Below are 24,979 nucleotides of genomic sequence, written 5' to 3' on the forward strand. Positions count from 1 at the left end.
GAACCCAGGGCTTCACATGTGCTAAGTACATGTACCCTGAGTTACACCCTCAGCCTGGTATTCCTTACTTTTTATGTCTGCTGTCCATTTTCCTCTATCAAATACAATTGTCATGATTTAAGCACGAAGCGTCTGTTTTCCAGAATTCATTGCCAAGGATTCTCTGTGGTCCATGGCAGTTTTTTAGAGAAGCCAGGTTTCTGTTCTTTATCAGCCTGTGTATTCTCTGGAAGTAGTGTTATAGCTCTCATTGGACTTCATTCATTCTTGCCAGTCTTGCGTTGTCAGATTTAGCAAATAAGAATATAAGATACTCAGCCGGGCGTTGGTGGTACACGCCTTTAATCCCAGCACTCGGGAGGCAAAGGCAGGTGGATCTCTGTGAGTTCGAGGCCAGCCTGGTCTACCAAGTAAGTTCCAGGACAGCCTCTATAAACAATACAGAGAAACCCTGTCTCGAAAAAACAAACAAACAAAAAGAATATAAGATACTCTATTAAATTTGAATTGCAGGTAAACCACAAATAACCTTTAAGTATAAATCTGTCCTACTAGGAACAGATATTTGAGAGTTACAGAGTACACTCAAGGCCATGTGCATGCTAAGCTAGTAGAAATATCTCCTTTATAGTGAACTTGGAGCACTTAAACATTAAAAATTGTATTTAGGTTTTTGCAGGAAGTTCAGGAATATAGTACTTGTTGTCTAGAATGTTCATAGGCCTGGGTTCAATCCCTAGTACTAACTCTCTCTCTCTCTCTCTCTCTCTCTCTCTCTCTCTCTCCTCTCTCCCCCCTCTCTCTCTCTGTCTGTCTCTCTCATATGATGGTTAATCTCAGTTGTCTATTTCCAATTGTCTGTAATCACCTGGGAGATAGGCTTTCTCAGACATTATCTGCATTAGGTAAATTGAGATGGGCTGACCTACCCTCTGTGGGTAGCACCATCTCCTAAGTTGAAACCTTCTTCACTGTGGATTCAATGTGACCTGCTGCTTCAGGCTCCTGCTATCTTGTTCCCCTCTCTCCATGTACAGTGAATGGTAGAACTGTAAACCAAACAAACCCTTCCTCCCTTAAATTGATATTCTCAGCATCACAGCACAGCAACTAGAACATCACAGCAACTAGAAGAGTAACTCATAATTATATAAATAATAAATCTAAATATAAACCTAAAAATAAAGGTAATGGCCCCCTTGTCCATTAAAAACAAAACAAAAGAAAACAAAACAAAAATCCCAAAGACTTCAGATATTCACTGAACTTTCTAGTCAGATAGGAAGCAGCCACATAGATAACAGCCTTAAAATTTTAATCTTCCAGTTCACTGTACCTCAAAAGGTAATTTAATGGTGCCCTAAAAATTCCTGGAGGGTTTGTTTAAATTTTTTTGGTTCTGAGTTTTGAACCAGGGCCTTTCACACTGTAGGTAAGAAACCCTACCACTGAGTTATAGCTCCAGGTCAAATACCTGTATTACCATTGAATGATAGAGAACAGTGAGGAGGCATCAGCAAATATTTTGTTCTTTAAGACAGTATTTGTAAAACTTACCAAGGCAAGATCAATACTTTGGGAGCATCCAGTTTAATTCAGGGTATTCAACTTTGACCTTACAAGGTAATGGACATCTCATCTTTCACATTCAATTCATAACTTACTCAGACCTTGGTAACTTGGCAAGGCTTGCACACTTTCTTCCTGATGCTGGGGAGGCATCCAGCTGTATTAATCTTTATACACATTTTTTTGCTAGAAATATTTTCATTCTCATACTTTTCCAAGAATATATTTTTTCCTATATCCTGACCCTCTTGTTTTCATCTCCTTTGGTCTTACGAATAAACACTTTGTGAGTTATGTTTAACGAGAAGGTTGGCTCCAACAACACGAGTAACGCAGTACTAATCAATCAATATCTGCAGCATACATAGAGTTAAAGCATGAAGTTTTGTACATTCCCCTACAGACACCATACGGAGCGTGTCGCTCAACAACATTTTCTGCATCGTGCAGCCCAGGAAATGCACTCACATAGGCATGCTTGTCGTCTCCATTAAGGATAAACAGAAGATCAAAGCAAAACATCAACAGATTGAAGTTGCCAGCATCCAACAGAAGAAACAAGGAAAAGCCCTGATGAATGTCATCTTGAGGCAATGGCTGAGGAGTTGTAGATGGATGTTCCCCTCTATCCTATTTCTATTGTAGACATCATTATATATAGAGTTAAAACTATAGCATCCCCTGGTTTAAATATTGTCCCTCAGTTTTCTGAAGGGCACAATGCCTTTCTACTTGACTGCTTGGCTGTCCACACTGGTGCTTGTCATAGAGTTCAGTCCATCTTGACTCAGGAAAGGGATGTTATAGGACTGTTGAAACCAAAGTGGTTGTGCCTCAACCGAGTAGAACAAACCCCATTTCCAGAGCCTCCTTCCTGTGTAAGCTCAAAGAGCTCCTTGCAATAGTCAACCAAGAGTGTTTAGATTCTCTGTGAAACTGCAGGCTGAAAATGATGACTTTTTCTAGATTGCTGGTGATTATAGAAGGAACCAGCTGTGTATGCTGGACATGTGTATTTTGAAAAGAAGATTTACATTACAATAATAACAAGCTGGACCTTAGGCACCTGAAACTCTCCCATTTTCCTCATGCTGCACCAAAAGTGTGCTCATACACACACACACACACACACACACACACACACACACACACATCTATACATTATCACTATGTACACAAGAGATTAATTGACACCATTCAGTGCATATCATCTTCAGATTTGACTTGGGTATGGAGATGTACTCTATCTTGTCTATTCATGGTCACTACTGCTGAGAGCATCCTATAGCATTATATGGCATATTGGTGTCAATGTAGATTTATCACATAGTCCTTAAATATCCAACGAAGGGGTCCACAGTTGTTCTAACCAGAATGTGAACATTGTCTGACTCTCCTTCTATTTCCAAATAAATACCAAGCATTAATTAAAAACTGTAATAGTAGAAATTATAAACTGTGCCTAAATCAGGAAATAGAATCGCGTATGGTAAGGAGAAAGGCCAGATAAACAGGAAAAAAAAACCAAACGGGTCTACTAGGAAACTGAGACTTTGTCTGAATTTTCAATGATGGGAAGTAAAACCTCATGTGATGAATCTCAGAAATAAAGCTGCTATACGTTTACTGACATTTGTACTTCTGACATAATTTCTTTAAGAAGAAAAAAGAATGTTTACCTGGATGTGTGAGCAGCAATCTGTCATTGCACAATATTTTCCCTATTCAAAATGCTAGCATTTAACATAATGTATATTCAATAAAGACACAAAATTGAAACAGGGTATATTAATATTGTTTGGGTACCTCATATGGGTTTACATCCCAGACTCTATGACAAACTCACATCTCTTTTTATCAACCGTAAAATACATGTCTGCCAATTAACAAATATGTTATTTCATATAGATGAGGACAATAACACAAATGTAATGGCACATATTTTTAAGCTGTTCAAACAACAAATATAAATGCACTTGCACATCTGACTGACAAGACAAAATGGTCAAGAATAAGGATATATAGGAAGCAGTTTGGATTGTTGTGATCTCATACATGAAAAGTAACACATTGATTTTAAGGAGGTTGTGATTATTTATGCGAGGACTGGTAGTTCTTTATCTTTCTGCCTCCTCTCATCTATTTATTTAACTTGTTTCTTTCTTAGGCTGCAGGAATGGAGATGTGATACTGGATCTACTCATCACAAGCTGGCCTGGAGTCCACTCTGTAGCCTGACATACGATTGATTACATTGCAATCCTCCTGGATCAGCATCCTCAGTGCTGGGTTAAGTTTAGTAAGTCACCACATCTGGTTTATGAGAAAGGATTTTCAAATAACTTTTACTTCATAGAGTGTTACAGCTGCTAGTAAAGCTGTTTTCTATGTTTGTCACATTGATTGTGGGTATCAGCAGTGAAGAGTGCAGGACAAGGATCTTCAAAGTCTCTGAAAATCAACACTAAAGGAGAAATAATGGGGAATCCTGCAGTCAAAGCTTCACCTACATGCCTCAACCACAGAGGAGAGTCCATAAAAGAAATGTGAAACAAATTGCAATCTAGTCTAGAACATAAAAGTTCACAAAGATGACCACCAGCATCAGGATGGTGTGGACTGCTCTGGTCTACGGTCCCGATTTGGAGTTTGAAGGTGCTGCACTCTCTTTGGTGTCTATGTAGGAGGAGGACCGTGGAAACACTAGTTCAGACCATGATACTTATGAACACAGCATAATGGGTAAATGCCTACACTGAAACCAGATGTGGAGCAGACCCACTTGTTTTATCATCAGTGCCATTGGCTGTGCTCTGTAGACCACTGACTTTTAATGGAATGTAGACATTATTTGAGACACCAAAAAACCCAACAGCTGTAACAAGAATAACGCAGGATACTAGGGGCTCTCCCTCGGAGCATGACCCTACCACAAGGACAAGGACCAAGAGTGAGAACCTGATAGGTACTCAGGACACAGGTGGAGCACATGTTTGTGCTACGAGCCACCTGGCGGATGAAGTACTCGATTTTGCATTTCAGGTTAGTTTGAGGCTTCCTTGGGACAAAATCCATCACTTTGTTTGGAAATGCAGTGATGAGGAGGATGAAGGCATTGGCCACAGCCACATGAGTGACAATTGCCTCTGTGGGTCTCATTTGAGAGCCAGGAATGATGGAAGAGAAATTACAGACCATCAAGAGAATGTTGGCCAGAGTCCCAACCCCAACGTGGGAAAGCAGGAGTGTTTGGAGAGTCACTTCCTCAGTGGTTTGTAGAGCCTTACTCTGGGAAGACATGGAGAGGACTTCAGGGCAGACTGGAGCAATGACCAGAAGGGATGCTGCTGTCTTCAAGACACCTCTCAATTGTCTGAGCATTATGAATGATTTGAGCCATCTTCTGTGAAGGAAGACGCTACTATTTAACAATATGGTAGCTCGTCCTGGAGGACACTGCATAGACAGTTCAGAATATTACTTTGTTCTCCATGTACTTCCTCTTGCCTCATGAAGGATGTGCATTAGCGATACAACTGCTTTTTCTTGGTCTCCATGGCAACTACTGTAACGTAGTATGGCATATAACCATATGAGTGGAACCCAGTTGCAAAGAGGCGTGATGAGCAAAGGGATCGAGACCAGGCTGGCAAAACCCACAGAGGCAGCTGACCTAAACAAGGGGGAACACAAGGTCCCCAGACTGATGACTGAGAGACCAGCATAAGATTGATACAGACACCCCGCCCCCAACCTGGGTGTCGAAGATCAGGCCTCGGCAATCTCTGGGACCTTGGAGAGTAGATCAGTATTTATTCCTGGCATACAAACGGATTCTGGGAGCCCATTCCACATGGAGGGATGCTCTCTCAGCCTGGACACATGGGGGAGGACTTAGTCACTGCCTGGGATTATATGACAGACTCTGAAAATCCCTCATGGAAGGCCTTATCCTGCCTGGGGACAGAAGGGAGATGGATTGGGATTTGGGTGCTGGGGGAGGAGGGGAGGGAAAGGGAACTGAGAGTAATATGTGTAAAAAGTTAAATAACATAGAAAATAAACATATGAGCATTCCTGCGCCTCCGCTCCGGCCCCGCGGGTCTGCTCTGTGTGCCATGGACGGCATCGTCCCAGACAAAGCAGTCGGTACAAAGCGGGGATCCCACGAGCTCTCTACATGTGTCAGCAATGGCCCCTTCGACATGAGCAGCTCGGCTTCAGCAGCCAATGGAAATGATAGCAAGAAGTTCAACGGCAACAACAGGAACACAGAGGTCCCGTCCAGAGTCATCCATGTCCGCAAGCTACCCACTAATGTCACTGAGGGCGAGGTCATCTCTCTGGGGCTGCCCTTTGGGAAGGTCACCAACCTCCTCATGCTGAAGGGGAAAAACCAGGCCTTCATTGAAATGAACACAGAGGAGGCTGTCAACACCATGGTCAACTACTATACGTCAGTGGCACCCGTGCTGCGAGGACAGCCCACCTGCATTCAGTTCTCCAACCACAAGGAGCTCAAAACTGACAGCTCACCCAACCAGGCACAGGCCCAGGCAGCCCTGCAGGCAGTGAACTCTGTGCAGTCCGGAAACCTGGCTTTGGCAGCCTCTGCTGCTGCCGTGGATGCAGGGATGGCAATGGTAGGCCAGGGCCCAGTGCTCAGAATCAATGTGGAAAACCTCTTTTACCCAGTGACCCTGGATGTTCTGCATGGGATCTTCTCTAAGTTTGGGACAGTCCTGAAGATCATCACATTCACCAAGAATTACCAGGTCCAGGCGCTGCTGCAGTATGCTGACCCTGTGAGTGCCCAGCATGCCAAGCTGTCGCTGGACGGCCAGAACATCTACAACGCCTGCTGCAACTTCTCCAAGCTCACTAGTCTCAATGTCAAATACAGCAATGACAAGAGCAGAGATTACACTCGGCCTGACTTGCCCACTGGGGACAGCCAGCCCTCACTGGACCAGACCATGGCTGCAGCCTTTGGCCTCTCTGTTCCTAATGTCCACAGAGCATTGGTCCCTCTGGCCATACCGTCTGCTGCTGCAGCTGGCTGCATTGCCATTCCAAGCCTGGCAGGCGCCGGAAATTCTGTCCTTCTGGTCAGCAACCTGAACTCTGAGAGAGTCACACCCCAAAGCCTCTTTATTCTCTTCGGAGTCTATGGTGATGTGCAGCGGGTGAAGATTCTGTTCAACAAGAAGGAAAATGCACTTGTCCAGATGGTGGACGGCAGCCAGGCCCAGCTGGCCACGAATGGGCACAAGCTCCATGGGAAGTCAGTGCGTATCACACTGTCAAAGCATCAGAGTGTGCAGCTGCCTCGTGAGAGGCAGGAGGACCAGGGCCTGCCCTAGGACTATGGTAGCTCACCATTGCATAGCTTCAAGAAGCCAGGCTCCAAGAACTTCCAGAACATCTTCCCGCCCTCAGCTACTCTCCACCTCTCCAATATCCCGCCCTCTGTGTCGGAGGATGACCTCAAGAGCCTCTTCTCCAGCAATGGTGGTGTGATCCAAGGCTTCAAGTTCTTCCAGAAGGACAGAAGGATGGCCTTGATCCAGATGGGCTCTGTGGAGGAGGCGGTGCAGCCTCTGACTGAACTACACAACCACGACCTGGGTGAGAACCACCATCTGGGGCGTGTCCTTCTCTAAGGCCACCATCTAGGTGCCTGTGGGTCTGCAGCAGCTTCCACCATTCCAGAAAAGCCACTTTAAAAGCAGCTTAAGTGACCTTAGAGACCAGAGATTTTATTTTTTTAAAGAGATCAGTTTACCTGTTTAAAAAAAATATATCTAACCCACCTTGCCATGGCAGGAAGTGGCTTGGGCCACAGAGGTTCAGTCAGGCCAGGCACCATGCCTTGAGGGGCTCAGGCATAAGGCCACAGCGGTGTCCCGGACACAGTCGCGTTCGTGCCTTACAAAACCAGCCTGGTGGGCCACCTGTCAGTCTCTAGACCTGCAGGTGAGCCAGTGGCCCGCACCACGGGCTCCCTACGCCGTGCATGAGCTGGGGCCACTGCCCCCACCCTTATAATCAAGTGACATGATTCTCCCATGTCCCTGGCGAGCCTGGGGGGGCCCAGGTCATCCTCAGCTGCTGAGCCTCCTGTGACCTTGTATTCTATTCTGTGCAGTCGCAGACACCCGTGCTTAGCAATATTTCCACTTGACCAAATACCTGAATCTTTTCCCATTTATATGCAAGCGATGGAGTTTTAAGTAACTTTTTATATCAATGATACAATGGTATGTGTGTACTCTCAGCTTCTGTGTCCCTGTGCTTGTCCCCTCCCTTCCCGGTGACCAACTTGCAGGTGGGACCCAGGCCAGTGCTGCCTCTGCCTGGAGAAAAACAGCTCTGAGACCTGTGGGTTCCTACCTTCAAATTTTGGACCAAAGTTTTGTTTTCTGCCCGTCTCTGACTAGGCCCAGGTGAGAGGCTGAACTCTAGGTCTTAATGCCCCTACCAAATGCCCATATCATACCCAGCCTGTCTGCTTCGGATTCCCGCGCTGCGCGCACCCGCGTGCACATCCAGCCATCAGCGACCCAAAAAACCTGTGTTTACCCATTTCTCCCCTCCACTGGCTTAGCGGCTACTAAAGCCACCGCGAGCTCCGCTGCAGAGCAGCGTGTCTCCCAACCTTCCCAACCCCCCCTTTGTCCCCAAATCTGTTTGCTAAGTTTCCACAGGTTCCTTGGGAAACATTCGATTTTCCGTGGAGAAGCCATGTTTGGCGGTGCACCTCCGCCACCTTCTGGCCAATCGCAGTAACTACAGGTATTTTTATTTATTTTTTTTATTTATTATTATTATTATTTTTATTTTCCATTTTAAATTTAGATAAGAAACAAGGTTGCTTCACAAGTCAGTTCGAGGTCCCTCTCCCTTTCCCTCCCCTCCTCCCGTGTCCTCCCCCCATCCCCCCCGTTATCCCTTCATTCCCCCAGGGAGGGTGAGGCCCTCCATGGGGGTGTCCATAGTCTGTCATTTCATATAGGGCAGGGCCTAGACCCTCCCCCCAAGAGTTCAGGGTGAGAGTGCACCTCACATTGTTCTATGGGAGTCCAGAGTCCGTGTGTATACTTGGGATGGGTACTGATCTGCTGTCCAAGGCTCAATAGATTATTTTAATCTAGGACAAAACAAGAGGTGATTGTTTCCAATTCAAGAATTACTAATTGGTGGTAAGAACATCTAATTATAACATGGCAGGTAATTTAACACTGCAGGATTTTAGAGATTTCATTACCAATGTCATTGGTTATGCAGTAAAGGACAATTATGATATTTTTCGTATGTATGTGTGTATCATGCTCGTGATTAGCGAGTGTGTTAATACATGTAATCACATGGAAGAAGCATGTACAAATGATTAAAAAATTAGGGTAAAAATTCAGGAAAAAGGGGATTAAATTACCAAAACGGATAATTTGGAATTTAATCAGAACAACCTTCCAGACACATTTAATTCAATGTCCACTGCTTTCATGGCTAAGATGGAGTCTAATCAGGGGGAATTTTCCAAATTAGCAGGGTCAATTCAATCTGTGTTTGACAATAATGACCATCTGGCAGACAGAATAATTTTTCTGGAAGGGAAAATAGATGCCTTTGAAGTTTTTAGGGAGGATGGTATGAAAAGCTTGGAATCACGCTTAACTGAACAGTCCAAGGACTTGGAACAATTTTTTAATGCAGGTAATCCAAGACCTCAGAGATGACATGGTCACAAAATTTCAATCTTTAGAAGATACATCGTCTGAAACATCAGACGCTGAGGCAACAGATGCTAGGCTACCAGGAAATAAACAAAGCATAGCTAGTAGACGTCCAAGAGACCTTCCTAGTGGCCTTTCCAGTACCTATGACACAAAGGTCAGCATCGCGGAGGAGCCAAATCAGTTCCACTGCACGTGAATGGGAATCTATTCCCATGAAAGAAATGAAGGGGATAAAGCAAGCGATAATGTCTTATGGGGTCCACAGCCCTTATGTGAAATTGTTACTAAGCACATGGGTGGATAACATTTGGGGTTCACTCCTATGATTATAATTATTTTTTCTTTTGTATTACTTTAATTTTAAATAGCTTGCTTCACATGTCAATCCCAGTTCCTCTCCCTCCCCTCCTCCTGCACCCCACTACACCATTCCCCCAGCCTCCCACCCTATCCCCATTTCCTTCCACATAGGGGATATCTAGAGTCTGTCATTTCACTCAGGGCAGGGTCCAGGCACTCCCCTAAGAGTCCAGGCTGAGAGAGCATCCCTGTTTGTGTTACGGACACACAAAGTCCGTTTGTATGCCAGGGATAAACACTGATCTACTTCCCAGGGCCCCATAGGTTGCCCAGGCCTCCTCACTGACACTCACATTCGGGGGTCTGGATTGGTCCCATGCTGGCCTCCCAGCTGTCGGTCTGGGGTCCAAGAGCTCTCCCCTGTTCGGATCAGCTATCTCTGCTGGTTTTGCCAGCCCATTCTTTGCCAATTTGTTCATCACTCCTCTCTCTCTGTCACTGGGTTTCATGGGTTCAGTTCAGTGTTTAACTGTGTGTGTTTGCCTCTGCTTCCATCAGTCACTGGATGAAGGTTCTAGGATAGGGTAGACATAAAGTTCATGATCAAGAATGGACTTTTAAGGTGGTGTCTCCACTATTGCTTAGCTTGCCAATTGGTGTCATTCCTTTAGATCACTAGAGGTCTCACTGGTGCCAGATCTGTCTTCTAACCTATGACTCCCTCTTCACCCTATTCTAACCCCACTCAACCTTCCTGTTACCCCATAACCTACTCTCTCTTCCTCTTTTCCCCCTCTCTTCTTCCCAGCACCGCCCCCACTCCTCACCATGTTCCCAGTCTGTTCTGAAGATCTTGCCTCATTCCTCTTCTCTGGGGTACCATGCATATCTCTCTTAGTTTCTTTCCTGTTTTCCAGACTCTCTGTCAGTGGAAGTGCAGACTGGCACTATCCTGATACATGTCTAAAATCCATATATAAGTGAGTACATACCATGTTTGTCTTTTTGTGACTGGGTTATCTCACTCAGGATGGTTTCTTCCAGTGCTATCCATTTACCTGGGAATTTCAAGATTCCATTGTTTTTTCTGCTGAATAGTACTCCATTGTGTAAATGTACCACATTTTCTCTATCCACTCTTCAGTTGAGGGGCATCTAGGTTGCTTCCAGGTTCTGGCTATTACAAATAATGCTGCTATGAACATAGTGGAGCAGATGTCCTTGTATGAATTTGCATCTTTTGGATATATGCCTAAGAGTGGAATTGCTGGGTCTTGTGGTAGGTTGATTCCCATTTTCCTGAGGAATCTCCATACTGATTTCCAAAGTGGCTGTATGAGTTGGCACTCCCACCAGCAGTGGAGGAGTGTTCCCCTCTCTTCACATCCTCTCCAGCATAAATTGTCTTCGGTGTTTTTGATTTTAGCCATTCTGACAGGAGTAAGATGGTATCTCAAAGTTGTTTTGATTTGCATTTCCCTGATGGCTAAGGATGTTGAGCACTTTCTTAAGTGTCTCTTGGCCATTTTAGCCTCCTCTATTGAGAATTCTCTATTTAGTTCTGTACCCCACCTTTTAATTGGATCCTTTGGTGTTTTGGAGAGTAGCTTCTTGAGTTCTTTGTAAATTTTGGAGATCAGCCCTCTGTCAGATGTGGAATTAGTGAATATCTTTTCCCATTCTGTGGACTGCCTTTTTGTCTTGTTGACTGTGTCCTTTGCCTTACAGAAGCTTCTTAGTTTCATGAGGTCCCATTTGTTAATTGTCGATCTCAGTGTCTGTGCTACTGGTGTTATGTTCAGGAAGTGGTCTTCTGTATCAACTCATTGAAGAGTATCTCCTACTTTCTCTTCTAAGAGTTTCAGTGTGGTTGGATTTATGTTGAGGTCTTTGATCCATTTGGACTTAAGTTTTGTGCAAGGTAATAGACATGATCTATCTGCAGTCTTCTGCGTACCAATACCCAGTTATGCCAGCACCATTTGTTGAAGATGCTTTCTTTTTTCCATTGTATAGTTTTAGCTTTGTCAAAAATTAAGTGTTCATAGGTGTGTGGGTTAAAATCAGGGTTTTCAATTTGGTTCCATTGGTCTACCTGTCTGTTTTTGTGCCAACATCAAGCTATTTTCAGGCCTATAGCTCTATAATAGAGCTTGAAGTCAGGTATGGCGATGCCTCCTGAAGTTCCTTTATTGTATAGGGATGTTTTGGCTATCCTGGGCCTTTTGTTTTTCCATATAAAGTTGATTATTGTTCTTTCAAGGTCTGTGAAGAATTGTGCCAGAATTTTAATAGGGATTGCATTGAATCTGTAGACTGCTTTTGGCAAGATTGCCATTTTATTATGTTGATCCTACCAATCCAAGAGCATGGGAGATCTTTCCATTTTCTGGTATCCTCTTTGATTTCTTTCTTTAAAGACTCAAAGTTATTGATATACAGGTCTTTCACTTCCTTGGTTAACATTATCCCAAGATATTTGATGCTGTTTATGGCTATTGTAAAGGGTGATGTTTCTCTGATTTCTTTCTCAGCCACTTCATCATCTGTAATTAATAGGGCCACTGATTTTCTTTGAGTTTACCTTGTATTCTGCCACTTTGTTGAAGTTGTTTAACAGCTCTAGGAGTTCCCTTGTGGAGTTTTGTGGGTCCTATGTTGACTCATGTCTGGGTTTAAACAGACCCTCCAGAAGTGCATCCACTCTGAGAGTCAATCAGGAAACTATTTGGCTAAAAGCTGGAGGGAAATGGTCTGGAAATTTTGAGTCAGACAGTTCTCTAACATAGCAGACAGACTCCTGACTCAATAACCATAATTCCTGACCAAATGTCATAGGCCAATCATGAAATTATTTGTGTATTAATAAGAGTCTATACCTAATCCCTTCAAAGTACACTTAACCACAACTGCATTTCCCCTAAGCAGGCTTAAGAGAGGGTGATTTACCCTCCCTTGTGATTAAAGCCAGCATGTTGGTTTTTCTTGAGAATAAGGATGCCTTCTGTAATTGCATATGGTCATTTGGAGTGATCCAAGGCCTCTACAACATTATTAGGCTTTGGTTCAAGTACCTTTATGTACTTTCATTAGTTCTTGGTATTTTATTCATGATGACATATTATTTAATAAATATATGATTTCTATGTAAAACAGATGCTGTAGGCATTTGGATTTTATTCTGCTGTTTTTAGATACTTTTCTAGTTAGAAGTTCAAAGAGGCAGGGTTGGAAATGTAGCTCAGTGGTTAAGCTCATTTTCTGTCTTTTCAGAAGAACCATGCTCAGCTCCCAGAACCCAAGGGATGGCTTACAACCATATAAAATTCCAATTCAAAAAGATCCTATGCACTCTTCCTGTCTCTGAAAACACTGCACTGTGTGATGCATTTACATACCAGCAAACATTCATACATGTAGAATAAAGTTTAAAAGTGTTTAAGAACTGTAGGTAGTAAGCATGTATAGGGGAGATCTCATGTACATGAGGTACTGACCACACACATTTGGAGCATGGATAGAGGGACATGGAAAGGCGAGAGATAAAAGGGGAAAAGAAAGGAAAGTTCTCTCTCTTGGATCCCAGCTGAGGTTTGGAGACCATAGAGCACAGACCCGGTTCTCATGTGAGTTACTTATTTCTGTCTTAATAAATATCCAACTACCTTTTCCCGGCATCCTTGATGTGACTTGTTTCCCGTCACAAGCATGCAAGGTTTTTCCTCTATGAAACCAAATGTGAGATATCTTAGCCCATGTCATAATTGTTTTATAGACATCTAGAGGTAGCAACTTGACATCCCTTACCTTCCTCAGAATAAAAAGTAACATAGTCAGGAATAAGAATGAATGTTCAGTAGTTACTTTCCTTTTCTCTCCTGTCTCCATAGTGTCTTACGGATCTTGGTTTGATCACACCCTTGTATGTTTAACAAGAAGAGACAACGGGAATTTCCTACTCATGTCCTGTGAGGAGCTACAGAGGGTAATTCTCTTTTGCTGGGCTTCCTATATTCCATATATCTGTCTTTGTTCATTTTCTTTCTAGTTATCTAGGGTTAAACAAACAAGTAACTAAGCGGGAGACTGTCATGGTGAGTATCCATTGTCAACTTGACACACCTGGGAGACACTGTGAATGGAGAATATGCCTCCACTGTATTTCTGTGCAAGCATGTTCTTGATTAATGATTAATGTATGGGACCCTAGGCACTCTGGGGAACCAGATCCATCAGCAGGTGCATTTGGGTTGTTTAACAACTTAGCTGAGTAAGCCAGAAGTAAAAAAGTATTAGGTAGCATTCCGCTGTGATCCCTGCTTCGGATCCTCCTTCAAAATCCTGCCCTGGCTTCCCTCAAGTATAAGCACATGCACAATACAATCAACAAGAACAAAACCCAAAATAATAGGAACTAACAATCACTGGTCATTAATATCTCATGGACTCATTTCATCAGTAAAAAGATACAGGCTAACAGAATGGATTTGAAAATAGGATCCATTCTTCTGCTGCACACAAGAAACATGCCGTTACTTCATAAGCTCAGAGTAAAGGGTTGGGAAATTTTTCCAATCAAACGGACCTAATAAACAAGGTGGTGCAGCGATTCTACCATCTCACAAAATAGAATTCAAACTAAATTTGTTCATAAGAGATGATGAAAGACATTGCAAATGTGTTCCAGGAAAAATCCGTCAAGATGAAGTCTCAATAACTCATGTCCCAAATGAAAGGGCACACTGATTTGTAAAAGAAACATGACTGAAGCTCAAATCACACATCTATTCTCACATACTCAGAGTGGGAGACTCCAACACCTGACTCTTACTACTGGACAGGACTGCCAGAAAGAAACTTAACAAAAATAAAGGAACTCACAGATGTTATGACTCAAATGATCTTAACAGACATCTATGGAATGTTCTACCCAAACACAAAAGAATATGCCTTCTTCTCAGCATCTCATGGAACATTTTCAAAAACTGACCCTATATTCAGTAGCAAAGAAAGCCTCAACCAATACAAAAAATTGCAATTACCCGCTCTATCTATCAAATCATCATAGCTCAAAGTTAGAATTCAATAACAGCACTACTTGCAGAAAGCCCACAAACTAATGGAAAGTGAGGAAGCTCAAGTGAGTCACCACTGGGTCAAGGAAGAAATAAAGAAAAAAAATTAAAGACTTCATAGAATTTAATGAAAATGAATGCAAAACATTCCCAAACTTGTGGGACACTATAAAAGCAGGGCTAAGAGGAAAGGTCATAAGACTAAGTGCCTACATAAAAAACCTGCAGAGCTCTGAGCTGTGGATCAGTGTCTATCCCTGGTATACAATCTGTCTTCATGTGCCTATGGCACAAAGAGAGATGCTCTCTCAGCCTGGACTCTTAGGGGAGTGCCTTGACCCTACCAAGAGTGAAATGATAGACTTTAGACATCCCCTATGTGGAGGGATTTGGCAATAGGGTGGGAGGGAGGGTGGAAGGGGAGTGCGGGAGGAGGGGAGGGAGAGGGAACTGGGATTGACATGTGAAACAAGCTATTTAAAATTAAAATAAAAAATGATTAAAAAAAAACCTGCAGAAATCTCACACTATTGCTAACAGCACAGATGAAAGATCTAGAACAAAAAGAAGCAAACTCAAAAAGGATAAGTAGATGACAGGAAATAATCAAACTGAGGGCTGAAATCAATAAAATAGAAGCAAAGAAAACAATACAAAGAATCAATGAGATTTGGTACTTCAAGAAAATCACCAAGATAGACAAACCCTTATCCATAGTAACCAAAAGGCAGAGAGAAAATATCCAAATTATCAAAATCACAAGTGACAAGACAGACAAACCCTTATCCATAGTAACCAAAAGGCAGAGAGAAAATATCCAAATTATCAAAATCACAAGTGAAAATGGGGACATAATAAAAGACACTGAGGAAATCCAGAGAATCATCAGTTCATACTTCAAAAAATTAAACTCCACGAAATTGGAAATTTAAAGGAAATGGATAATTTTATGAATAGGCATCACTTACCCAAATTAAATCAAAACCAGCTAAACAATGTAAGTTGACCTATTGCACATAAGGAAACAAAAGCATTCATCAAAAATCTCCCAAACAAAACTAAATATGTAAATAAAATAAAACAAACACCAGATGTCTTCCTGAATTTTAAAGAACAACTAATACCAACACTCCTCAAATTGTTCCACACAATAGAAACAGAAAGAACACTGCCAAACTATTTTTATGAGGCTACAGATACTCTGATAGCCAAATCACACAAAGACCCAACTAATAAAGAGAATTATAGAAAAATCTCCCTCATGAACATTGATGCATAAATACTCAATAAAGTAAAAGCTGGCACACTGAGCACATCCAGAAAAATCATCCACCATTGTCAAGTAGACTTCATCCCAGTCATGAGGAGATGGTGTACATACACCAATCTGTCAATGAAATCCACCATATAAACAATTTGAAAGATAAGAAAACATGGTAATCACATTAGATGCTGAAACAATCCTTAACAAAAATTCAGCATCCCTTCATAATAAAAGTCCTGAAGACATCATAGATGCAAGGAAGATCCCCAAACATAATAAAGGCCATATAGAGCAAGCCAACAGCCAACATCAAACCAAATGGAGAGAAACCCAAATAGATTCCCCTAAACTCAGGAACAAGGCAAGTCTGTCCACTCTCTCCATACCTATTTGATGTTCTAGTTAGATCAATAAGACAACAGAAGGAGAATAAGTGGATACATGCTGGAAAGGAAAATCCCAAATTTCCACTATTCCCAGATGATATGATAGTATATATTAGGGACCCTAAAAATTCTACCATGGAAATCCTACAGCTGATAAACACCTTTAATGAAGTGGCAGTATCGAGGATTAACTCAAAAAATCAGTTACCCTTCTATATACAAATGATAAATGGGTTGATAAGGAAATCAGAAAACCATCCCCTTTCATAGTTTTACAAATCAAAGAATTTCTATTAGGACCAATGAGCACTACTTGCTAGTGGTAACAAATGGAACTATCTTCTATGCCGACTGTTTTACATACTCTTTGCTTATGTATTTGTGCCTTGGCAGGTGTGGCTTCCCAGGCACCTACTTTGCTTTAGTCTATGAGATACAGAGTCAAAATATATTAAATATGGAGAAGAGTTCATTATAAGATGAAATTCAAAATAATTCATTATAGAAATAGTTCATGTATGATTTTTTTGTTCTAGAGATTTCAATGGTGTTGTTAATTCTCTAGTGTGACTATTCTCCAGTTTCTTCATATGGTCAATTAGTGATGACTACATTATATGCCATCCTAGAGCCTTCCTACAGTAACTGATGGAAGCAGAAGCAGACACCCACAGCTAAGCACTGAGCTGACCTCTGGAATCCAGTTGCAGAGAGGGAGGAGTGATGAGTAATGGGGTCACGACCAGGCTGGAGGAACCCACAGAAACAGCTGACCTGAAGAAGGGGGAGCTCATGAACCCCAGACTGATAACTGGGAAACCAGCATAGAACTGTTCCAGAACTCCTGAGTGAGGATTTCAGTTTGGAAGTCTGGACAGTCTATGGGACCTCTGGTAGTGGATCAGTACTTATCCCTAGTGCATGAATGAACTTTGGGTGCCCACTCCACATAGAGAGATACTCTTTCAGCCTAGATACAGAGGAGAGGGTCTAGACAGACTTTGAAGATCCCCCATGGAGGCCTCACCCTCCCTGGGAGTAGAAAGGGGATAGGATAGGGGGATAGTGAGAGGCAGGGGAGGAGGGGAGGGAGAAGGAATTGGGATTGACATGTAAAACAAGCTTGTTTCTAATTTAAATAAAAAGGGAAAAATAGTTCATGTTCATAAATGCACTGTTTTGTATAGTATGTTTTTAATAAGCTGTCTTTAGAAAAGTCTATTTAACAAATTCACAACAGCTTGAGTGATTACCATGGTCCTCAGAACTCTCAATCTGACACAGGGATGAGGGAGTGTGCTCAAGTTCACACACCTAGAAATGGCAGAGCCAAGTGGAATTCAAGCAGTGCTCAACCAAACCTTGCCCATCTCAGTGTCTGACAATCAGTGAGCCCTGAGTCAACCTCATCTCCTGCCCACTTTCACCACTTCCCTTTCCCAGGTTTTGGAAAGGAGAAATTGTGTTTATTGAGAACATCCCTAGATTTAGAAACTGGCAAGAACAAATGGAAACCTGTAAGAGATACCTTTCCCTGGGAGACATAACCATGAAATAGGATTGCTAAACTAATTATTAATGACAAATAGCGATGTGTATTTTCATTTACACATTTACTTGATGTAGGGATCTGTGTCCCAGGAGCAGTCCTATATGCGATGCATAGAGATATATGTACATGGGTTGGTAGATGACAGATATACTAATACATAGGTAGATACATAGAGATAGATGATATGTAAATAGATAGATAGATGATAGGTAGATAGACAGATAAGTAATAGATGGATAATAGAGTCCGTATCTTAGTTTCCTAGCAGATGACTTCTAATACCATGTAATCTCTGAAGATGTAGAGGTTTCCTGATTAAAAAATTGCCTGTGTCCATTAAGCAGCCTGAGGATGTAAGCTGGTCACCTGAATCCATACATCAGAATTCGAGGACAGGTTTTTTCAGCCCTCTCCTCAACCTGTGGACAGGGGAGGCATGAATAGGGTTAATTTGACCACAACCGATCAATATTTATTTAAACTATATGATTTTTCTTTCTTTATTTCATAATTTAAAACATATGACTTGTACTGAGCAATATTTTAATCAGTCACCAGATTTGTGTCCCCTAAGAGCCCCAAAGGACAGAGTTTGGGGAACTAAATGTGTTGAATATTTCATGAGCATTTTCTGTGAAAATACAAAATGATGCAACTGACATGGGAAAAACATACACATACACATACTGGTAATTAGGATGAGAATGGTCCCCATAGGGTCATATGTTTGAATGTCTGAAAGGATTTGGTCACAATTGCAGTCCACATTTCCATTTTATACTGTAAAACCACAAGCTGGGGCAGTCAAGCAAATGAGATTTCACAGAGCTACCTGACAGTCACCAGTCATTAGGTACAATCAGGCAATTTTTTTCAGCTATATTTTGTGGTCCTTTTGTTGAACTTGTAGTCATTCTTTGAAAATAGGCAGTACAGGTAGAGCTTTAGTAAGTAACAGAACTGCTAATAGATCAACATTTAATAATTTGTCTTTTCTACTTTATTCTACTTCATTCCCTCCTCTTTATCCTTCATAACAACTTATGAATCTTTCTTGAAGAAATGGAATGATAGTACCTGGTATATCATATACAGCTTTATTGTTTTTATTCTTGCTTTGATGAACTGGGACAGGTTGTTCAAGACACACGGTCCTAACAGAAGTCCTGTAACTCTCATCATAAGAGATCCCATTAGCAGTGCCAGCCAGGGTCCCTATAGTGTCTATAATGTACTTTATTGACTCTGTTATGTCTCTGCCATTAATCTTTTCTATAACATTTTAGTATCTTTTCCTATTAATTCTGATTGGTCAGGTGAAAATGGCATTCTTCATTTAAAACCATGGCTATTCCTGCCTTTTAAGCAGTCATCAAATCCTCAATGGTTCTGGAGGAACATTGCTGACAATGACTCTGGTTTTGAAAAGTGACTATGCTTTCTTGAAAAGTCAATTCCCTTAAAATTGCTATTTTGTCCTCTGGCCACTTGTCCATAAAATGTCACTAGCTGAGGCCAACTGCAAAATGAATCACATTGTATTTTATTGGTGAGGGCAGTTCCATCATATTATGATGAGGTCTAAGGGATGATCCATGGCTGCTGAATTCCCAAGTAGCACTACCTGCAGGAAAAGACAGAAGTCCTCTAGGGAGCAATATGTTATACTGATAACTGCCCAGAAATTGGAGAAGCCCTGGGAAAAGGTTAGTTGTTCTCCTGACTAATTTATGTAACGTGGTTGGATACATTTAGTGGGGAATGCACAGGTGTGCATCCAAAGGTGCATGAGGACATCCGGTGGCAGAGTGGGTACTGAGCCATTGTCCCCATTCTGAGGTTGTTTTGAGATGGACAGTTTCAGAGGTTGCTCTGTGACATCTCTCACAGTCTACTAATGGTTCAGGTTTACAGAAACCTTGGCATGGGAGTTCTGTGTCCATATGTTGATACTTGCAAGTTAAGAGCTAAGAGAGTGCAGAGGATTTGGCAACTTTTGTGCAGTGTCAACAAAGTGTTTCAAGAACTGTTGGAGTTGCATGTGTCCATACTCTCATGATTCCTTTGAGTTGTTTGAGAGCAGTGGAGGTGGGTAGCTGGACATGATCTCAAAAGGAGACTAAGCACATTTACAGGGCATTTCATATACCCTAAACAGTAAAAGTGGTGGAATTTCTGCCCAAGGGAGTTGTGTTTCTTGATAATGTTTGATTGGTGTCATTTCAAAGTTCTACTTAATGTCTCAACACAAATTAATGATTGGTAACATGAGCACAAGCTCCAAGTTAATCATCTGTGTGAATAGAAAAGGCTTCTAGTCAAAAGTTCACACCACAACCAACAAGGACATCTTGGGTCCTTGCTTGTGTTGGTTCTAAACACAGTGCAGACAGGCTTTATAAACTTGCTTGGTCAACGTTGGCAATGTTGGAGAAGATACCAAATAACTTCACAATTCTTGGAAAGTACTTTTTCCAGATACTTGTTTCAAGAGCTTGCCAGACTAGGGTGTGAGTGGTCATCTCAGGAATTATTATTTTCCTGTCTATAGTAACCAGTCAGTCCTCCTGGTTTTCAGTAGCCCCTTATTTGGTTGTTCTTTTTCTTTCCTCTGGCTTTCTTCTGGAGCATAATGGAGGGAATTGTGGTGATACGTCTCCTTGGACTCCAACTCGGCTCTTTGTGTGAACCTAACAGTGAACTTGTGCCAAATCCCAAGGTTTTTGTGTTGTGGGTAGACAGGCCCTAGGAGCTGTAGGATTTTGTCTCTGTTTTAAATTTTGATGTCCTCTGAGGAAAGTAGTCCCTTTCATCAATATGTTGCAGCTTTAACTATTTTGATGGAAAGGGCTATTCCTCCTTGTAGGCTCTAGTTCCATTAGTAAAAAATTTGAAGTGTGAATTTGAGAGCCGTTTGTCATTCACATCCAGCCATGAGGAGAAAATCTCTTCTATTATTTATACACAGTCATGGAAGAGTTCTCATTCTCTTCAGCCAAGCTTATGGCTAGTTAACATAGTTGTCCTCTTCTTGGATGAAGTAATGGCCTTGTGTTCTCCACAGTGTCAGGACAGATATCTGTGATAGTAGGTGGTATTTTGACTTCCTGTAACCCTATAACAGTGACAATTGTAACTGCTATACCTGTGTGCAGAATACCCCAGGAAAAATCATGGATCCCAGAGTTCAATGCAAACGCACAATTGTCCATTTATTGCAGAAACTAATTCCTGTCAGAATCCCCACACTGTGACTCAGCAGATGAAGAGAATGTTGGTCTAAAACTCAATTTTGGTTGAGAGATTAAGTAGAACTTTGAAATGACACCAATAAAATATTATCAAGGGATTGTTTTTTAAAGGAAAATAGATCATATGAAGGGAGTTTCTTGCTTTTGGAGGTGGGTCATGGAGTAAAAAGGGCAAGTTAATTTTTATAATTATAGGTCAGATCATTGATGGCAAAACATAAACAGCTAAGAGGATGTCTGTAAGTACAACTGGAAATCATTAACTGCTGAAAGGATGCTTGTAGTACATCTAGAACTTGTAAAGTTCATAGCCCTGTGTGTTGATGTTTAATGTACAAATAAAGCATGTCTGATGATCAGAAAATGGATCTTGCCCTAGCTAACCACAGAGGTCTGGAGCTTCGTTGCCTGCATATAGGGTACTTGCTCAAATTTCTGGTGCCATAGCACATTTTGGGATATTGATGAAAAATACGCGATAAAATACTGGCAAACCAAATCCAAGAATACATGCAAAATCATCCACCTTGATCATGTACTTTTCATCATAGAGATGCATGGATGGTTCAATATGTGAGAATCCATCAATATAATCTATCATATAAACAATATGAAAAAGAAAAACCACATGATCGTCTCACCAGATGCTGAAAAGGCCTTTGACAAAATCTAACACCATTTCATGATAAAGGTCTTGAAGAGATCAAGGATAACAGAAACATATGGAACCATGATGAAGGCAGTGTACAGCGAGCCAACAGCCAACATCAAACGAAATGGAAAGAAGCTCAAAGCCATTACTCTAAAATCAGGAACAAGTCACGTTTGTCTACTCTCTACATATATATTCAATATTGTACTTCAAGTTCTAGCTAGAACAATATGATTACAAAAGGAGATCAAGGATACAAATTTGGAAGGAAGAAGTAAAACATTCACTATTGCAGATGATATGATAGTTTGCATAAGTGACCTGAAAAACTCTACCAGGGAACTCCTACAGTTGACAAACACCTTCAGCAAAGAGGCAGTATAGAAGATTAACTGAAATAAGTTAAGTAGTCCTACTATATATATATAGATGATAAATGCACTGAAAAAGAAATCAGAAAAATATCACCCCTTACAATAGCCACAAAATACATAAAATATCTTGGGGGTAATTCTAACCAAACAAGTGAATGACCTATATAACAAGAACTTTGAGTCTTTAAAGAAGATACGAGAAAATGGAAAGGTCTCTTGGATAGGTAGAATCAACATGGTAAAAATTGAAATCTTGCCAAAAGCAATCTACAGATTCAATGCAATCCCAATCAAAATACCAGAACTTGAAAGAACAATACTCATTTTGGAGGATGGGGGAGGGGAGAGGTAGTTAGGAGAAAGAGAAGGGGAGAAGAGGACATGAGGGAGCAAGAAGATAAACTCAGGGGAAGAATAGAGGAGAGCAAAAAAGAGAGTCATTATAGGTTTAAAGAAAAATCTATCACTAGGGAAATTTCCAAAGATCTACAAGGATGACCCCAAGTAACATTCTAAGCAATAGTGGAGGGGCTACCCTAAATGCCATTCTCCAATAATGAGATTGATGACTACCTTATATGACATCCTAGAACCTTCATACAGTAGCTGATGGAAGCAGAAGCAGACACCCACAGCTAAACACTGAGCTATCTCCTGGAATCCAGTTGCAGAGAGGGATGAGTGATGAACAAAGGGATCAGGTCCAAAGAAAGAGCTGACCTGAACAAGTGGGAGCTCATAGACCCCAGACTCATAGCTGGGAAAACAAGCATAGGAGTGTTTAAGAACCCCTGAACATGCGTGTCAGTTTGGAAGTCTGGGCAGTCTATAGGACCTCTGGTAATGGATCAGTATTTATCCCTAGTACACGACTGGACTTTGGGAGCCTGATCCACATAGAGGAATACTCTCTCAGCCTAGATACAGAGGGGAGGGCCTAGGCCTTGCTCCAAATGATATGACTTACTTTGAAGATCCCCCATGGAAGGCCTCACCCTCCTTGGGAGCACAAAGGGGATAGGATAGGGGGTCAATGGATGGGAGGGGAGGAGGGGAGGAGAGCAAACTGGGATTGACAAGTAAAACAAGCTTGTTTCTAATTAAAATAAAAAAGAAAGAAAAGGACAATACTCAACCTTACATGGGAAAAAACTAAGATATCCAAAACAACCCTGTGCAATAAAGGAACTTACAAAGGCCTCACCTTTCTGGACTTCAAACTCTACTTTTTTGCTATAGTAATAAAAAACAGCTTGATATTGGCACAAACCATACAGGGAGACAAATGGAATTCAATCCAAAGCACTGATATTAATTCACACACCTGCAAACGTTTTTTGACAAAGAAGTTAAAATTATACAATGGAAAAAATCAAGCGTCTTCAACAAATGGTGCTGCCATTACTGGATTCTGACATATAAAGGATTGTAGATAGATCCATATCTATTGCCAAGCACAAAACTTAATCTCAAATGGATAAAAGAACTCAACATAAATCCAGCCATACTGAACACTTAGAAGAGAAAGTAGGAGGTATCCTTGAATGAATTGGTACAGGAGATCACTTCTTGAACATAATGCTGGTAGCACAGACACTGAGATTGACAATTAATAAATAGGACCTCCTGAAACGTGGAAGCTTCTGTAAGGCAAAGGGCACAGTCAACAAGACAAAATGGCAGCCCACAGAATGGGAAAAATCTTCAACAACCCCACATCAGACAGAGGGCTGATTTCCAAATATACAAAGAACTCAAGAAGTTAGTCAACAAAACAGCAAATAATTCAATTAAAATGGGTACAGAAGTAAATAGAGAATTCTCAATAGAAGAATCTAAAATGTCTAAAAGACACTTAAGAAATTGCTCAACATCCTTAACCATCAGGGAAATGCAAATCAAAATAACTCTGAGATACCATCTTACACCTGTCAGAATGGCTAAAATAAAAAACACCAATGACAGTTTATGCTGAAGATGATGGGAACAAAGGGGAACACGCCTCCATTTCTGGTTGGAATGCAAACTTGTACAGCCACTTTGTAAATCAGTATTGAGCTTTCTCAGGAAAATTGTAATTAATCTATCTGAAGATCCAACAATTCAATTCTTAGGCATATAACCAAAAGATGCACATTTATACAACACGGACATCTGCAGTCTATGGGACCCCTTGTGGTGGAACCAGTATTTACCCCTAGTACAAGATTGAAATTTGGAAGCACATTCCCCATGGAGAGATAATCTCTCTGCTTAGATACACGGGGGAGGGTCTGGGCCCTGCCTCAAATGATGTGGCAGACTTTGATGATACCACATTGAAGGCCTTATTCTCTCTGTGGATTGGATGGGGTGGGGCTGGGGGTGTGGTTGGGTGCATGGGAGGATGCGAGGAAGTGGGAACTGGGATTGATATGTAAATAAAATCGTTTCTAATTCAAACAAAAATAATAAATAAGAGAAAGAATGAATAAAAAGTATTAAATAGGGAGTATGTATGAAAAAGTAAAAAGACAAAAGAAAAAACCATGCACACCAAACAAACCACAGAACTTATTATCAACCATGATGATCTTCAAAATGTGCCAGAGCAATGGTGGCACATATATGGCGGGAGCAAACAACCAATATCTGATTTGACTTGAGCCACACTGCTACACCTGACACTGGTGTGTGACCAATGACCTGAGACTAGATAGGTCTGGATGTCATGGTAAGCCCAAACACTACTGCTCTATTAAAGACCGTAGCAATACAATTACTCCCAATTACCTTTTCCTATACTCATCGATAAGTGTGTTGTCTAGCCATCATCAG

General features: G+C 41.5%; 1 protein-coding gene and 1 pseudogene across 1 annotated transcript; one reads left to right on the forward strand and one right to left on the reverse strand.

Annotated features, from left to right (window-relative positions):
- Window positions 1-3,938: 3,938 nt before the first annotated feature.
- Window positions 3,939-4,896, reverse strand: LOC101836934 (annotated as a pseudogene).
- Window positions 4,897-5,648: 752 nt separating this feature from the next.
- On the forward strand, window positions 5,649-7,245 carry LOC101824742 (polypyrimidine tract-binding protein 1-like). The gene is given in 2 exon segments (XM_040734067.1): window positions 5,649-7,214; window positions 7,216-7,245. Coding segments are annotated over 2 exon segments (1,557 nt in total). The 5' UTR covers window positions 5,649-5,687.
- The last annotated feature ends 17,734 nt before the right edge of the window (window positions 7,246-24,979 follow it).

This window comes from Mesocricetus auratus, unplaced genomic scaffold (assembly GCF_017639785.1).
Source record: "Mesocricetus auratus isolate SY011 unplaced genomic scaffold, BCM_Maur_2.0 Super-Scaffold_100037, whole genome shotgun sequence".
Classification (NCBI taxonomy): Eukaryota; Metazoa; Chordata; class Mammalia; order Rodentia; family Cricetidae; genus Mesocricetus; species Mesocricetus auratus.